The 4,045-nt window shown below is 35.8% G+C and overlaps 1 protein-coding gene across 1 annotated transcript in view; it reads left to right on the top strand.

Moving 5' to 3' along the window:
- Window positions 1-4,045, top strand: part of LOC107701875 (gastrula zinc finger protein XlCGF57.1-like) — a gene marked incomplete at its 3' end in the record, with an annotated part of 11,353 nt that continues 7,308 nt past the window's right edge. Inside the window, exons 1-2 of the mRNA XM_016504017.1 lie at window positions 1-29; window positions 683-1,892. Of these exons, the coding sequence (XP_016359503.1) occupies window positions 688-1,892 (1,205 nt within the window). The remainder of the gene's footprint in view (window positions 30-682; window positions 1,893-4,045) is intronic.

Raw genomic sequence — 4,045 nt, 5'->3', positions numbered from 1 at the left:
CCGGAGAATAAAACAGGAGGAACACGGAGGTTGGTATTTATTCTTCATTGATCTTTAATGACTATTTGTGGTACATTAAGCTAACAAAGATTTAACAGTGTGCCTGTGGATCCTTAAAAAGTTTTGCGTTCCTTAATGTAAAAATAAGGTCTTAATTATCATCAAAATGTCATAAATCCACCTCTCAAACGTCTTAAAAATGTGATGGAACTGACAGTGAGAAGATATATATTTTTTCCAGAATCATAAAACTGTTGAACCCAGAACCTGTGAGACACATTCACTTTGATTTTACATTAGTGCAATCTCAAACATTTTGTGGGCAAAGGTTTATCTGTTTTCCTTATGTTTTCTGCCTAAAAATAATTCATGTACATTTATGACACTTACCCTGACTCAAAAAGGTAAAATATGACATGTTTTGTCCCTTCGGTCTGCCTTTTTCTTTCACTGTTGGAACAAACGGTAATGGAAAAATTATATTTGCCAAGGTCTCCCATATGTCTATACGTTTACACTGCTTATATAATTAATAAAAAAAACACAACAAAATGGAAATATTTTCTATTAGTTGTCTAATGTCTGCTGTTACATCATGGTTCACTTTTATGTCCTTCACTTTTTTTAAAAATTACTTTTGGTGTACTGAAAACGAAGTTAAACGGTTTTTCTTTCATTTCAGAGCTGATGGAAGAGAACGAGGAGAGTGAAGAAATGAGTGAAGTGGAGGAGAAACATCATGACGAACCTGGAGAGGAACCTTTGAGACGCTCAAAGACTAAAAATACATTTTTAAAGGAAAGGAGAGCCAAGAAATCTTTCACCTGCAATCAGTGTGGAAAGAGTTTCACAGCCAAACAAAGTCTTAAACTTCACATGAGAATCCACACTGGAGAAAGACCATTCACATGTGATCAGTGTGGAAAGAACTTTATGCAAAAAAGTAATCTTAATGTTCACATGAGAGTCCACACCGGAGAGAAGCCGTTCACATGTGATCAATGTGGAAAAACATTTATTTGGGCATCAAACCTGAAGGAACACCTGACAGTTCATACGAAGGAAAAACCGCATTCATGTTCCGTTTGTGGAAAGAGTTTTTCACTGCTGCAAAATTTACATAAACATGAGAAAATTCATACTGGTGTGAGAGAGTACATGTGCTTTGAGTGTGGGAAGACTTTTTTCGTTGCAAACAGTTTAAAACGGCACCAGATGATTCACACTGGAGAAAAACCTTATAAGTGTTCACACTGTGACAAGAGATTCAATCGGTCAGGAACTCTGAAACTACATGAGAGGATTCACAGTGGAAAGAGTTTCACAGCCAAACAAAGTCTTAAACTTCACATGAGAATCCACACTGGAGAAAGACCATTCACATGTGATCAGTGTGGAAAGAACTTTATGCAAAAAAGTAATCTTAATGTTCACATGAGAGTCCACACCGGAGAGAAGCCGTTCACATGTGATCAATGTGGAAAAACATTTATTTGGGCATCAAACCTGAAGGAACACCTGACAGTTCATACGAAGGAAAAACCGCATTCATGTTCCGTTTGTGGAAAGAGTTTTTCACTGCTGCAAAATTTACATAAACATGAGAAAATTCATACTGGTGTGAGAGAGTACATGTGCTTTGAGTGTGGGAAGACTTTTTTCGTTGCAAACAGTTTAAAACGGCACCAGATGATTCACACTGGAGAAAAACCTTTTAAGTGTTCACACTGTGACAAGAGATTCAATCGGTCAGGAACCCTGAAACTACATGAGAGGATTCACACTGGAGAGAAACCGTACACATCTGATCAGTGCGAAACGAGTTTCACTATTAAAAGTCACATGAAGATCCATGCAGTGGAGAAAGCAGATCAGCACAGTCTGAAATCACAGTAAGTGGTTCATCTTTATGTGTGGAGCAACAAAGTATCTTCTGTTAAAGTTAGTCTCCTAAGAGCCACAATGATTCTGAGTTTAGTTTTTAACCACAAATACATGATGGCATCACATGTGCTCTAGAAACAGCCATTTTCTGCTTGCTTCCAATTTCCCACACACACACGAAAACTATTGGACCTTGAAAGTTACTTTTTTGAAGCAAGTTTGTTAAATGTCGTCCTTCCGCTAAAAAATAATTCCTGAAAGCAACGGAAAGAGAATCAAATAAAAACAGAATAGGAACTACTTCTCATATTTTTAAAACCATATATTATATTTTCTCTCACACGTACATCTGCTTATCTCTCAGCATGAGAAAACATCTGTTTTCTGTCTTTTAGTTTAAAAAAATATATTTGCAGCACAGAGCAAATAAGCATCATTACAGTGTAAAGTGATGGACATAAGGACATTCAGAATCATACCTGAAACAGAAAACTAATAAATACAGTAATATTCCCTCCTCACTTCGGAAACTAGGCCTCACAGACGCGCGTGCGCACACATCAACATATCTGCATGAGAAGAGTTTCTCTGATGGGGGAAGGGCATTTCATTTCTAACCATTTTATAAAATAATCTATATGGCTGATTTCAATTGCTCAGGTGTGATTTGTGAACATGGCAGCTGTGTGTGACTTAGTATATAAGTGGTTAAGAAAGAATGAAATTAGCCTGTAGGTTATAGATCTATAGGCTAATTTTATTAAATGTTATTAGACTGCAAATCGAAAAAAATTATTCTTGATAATCTTTAAAATGAGAGAAATGCCTCACAGACGCGCGTGCGCACACATCAACATATCTGCATGAGAAGAGTTTCTCTGATGGGGGAAGGGCATTTCATTTCTAACCATTTTATAAAATAATCTATATGGCTGATTTCAATTGCTCAGGTGTGATTTGTGAACATGCAGCTGTGTGTGACTTAGTATATAAGTGGTTAAGAAAGAATGAAATTAGCCTGTAGGTTATAGATCTATAGGCTAATTTTATTAAATTTTATTAGACTGCAAATCGAAAAAAAATTATTCTTGATAATCTTTAAAATGAGAGAAATCACTGACATAATTCAGGCTATACTTTCTTCGTCTGCAGAAAAAAAAACGTAACCCTTTAATTTACAGTGTTAACTTGTGAATTAAATGAAAAACAAGAAATAAATCACAACAAGGACAATAGTTTTTTTCTTGTAATCAAGAAAAAATATTTGACAATTTCAAAATGAATGCTGAATGATATTTGACCGTGAACGCATCTCCACTGCATAGCCGCATACAATCGTTGGTGTCAGTCGCGAATATTAAGCATGTTTTAGGCTACAATGCATGGCGTGTGTGTTTCACTAGCTCCGTTCCCATGTACACCTTTTATTTGATCTGGATATTTTCAGCCTAAGACGTGTGATTAATCAGCCGATTGATCCGTATCTAAAGCCATGTATACACCAAGAGAACTCATTATAATCAGTTGACGCGGTGACCACACAGGAAGTGGCGCGAGATGACAAATCTTCTACAGTAACTGATGCCTCCTTCTATCCCGAATCTTTGAAACATGCGTTGTATGTGTTGAAAGTGGACCCTAAAAAAAACAGCGTGCATAAGAAAGCGATTGAACGCTTTCGCGAGCTTCAGCAAATGCACGTGATCACAGATTGCACGCTTAACAATCCCCCACGTGAAATTGAAATAATAACTCGTGATATAAGATTTTGGCCATATTGCCCGTTTAAATCATTCATCCCACACTATCAACAGGCGCGTCATGTAGGCTAACTTCGTTTGGGCACCACGAGGTGTCACTGTGGCCTCGAAGCTTACCCCTCGCCTACTCTGGCTTCATTGCTATTATTTCTGAGGTAAAACGCCCCCTCCTCATTACCCTACAGACAAAGAAATCTAGAAATAAATAAATGTAGAAATAAATAAATAAATACGTAAATAAATACATAAATGTTAAAATAAATAAATGTATAAATAAAAAAAAGTGAAAAAATATATAAGGAAATAAAATTATACATAATTATTTATTTTTGCTTTTTTACTTTTCTTTGTATATTTATTTATATATTTATTTATTTATATTTGCTTTTTTACATTTCTTT

Source organism: Sinocyclocheilus anshuiensis, unplaced genomic scaffold (assembly GCF_001515605.1).
Source record: "Sinocyclocheilus anshuiensis isolate Anshui unplaced genomic scaffold, SAMN03320099.WGS_v1.1 scaffold430, whole genome shotgun sequence".
Taxonomy (NCBI): Eukaryota; Metazoa; Chordata; class Actinopteri; order Cypriniformes; family Cyprinidae; genus Sinocyclocheilus; species Sinocyclocheilus anshuiensis.
This window is presented reverse-complemented; position numbering and strand designations above follow the sequence as displayed.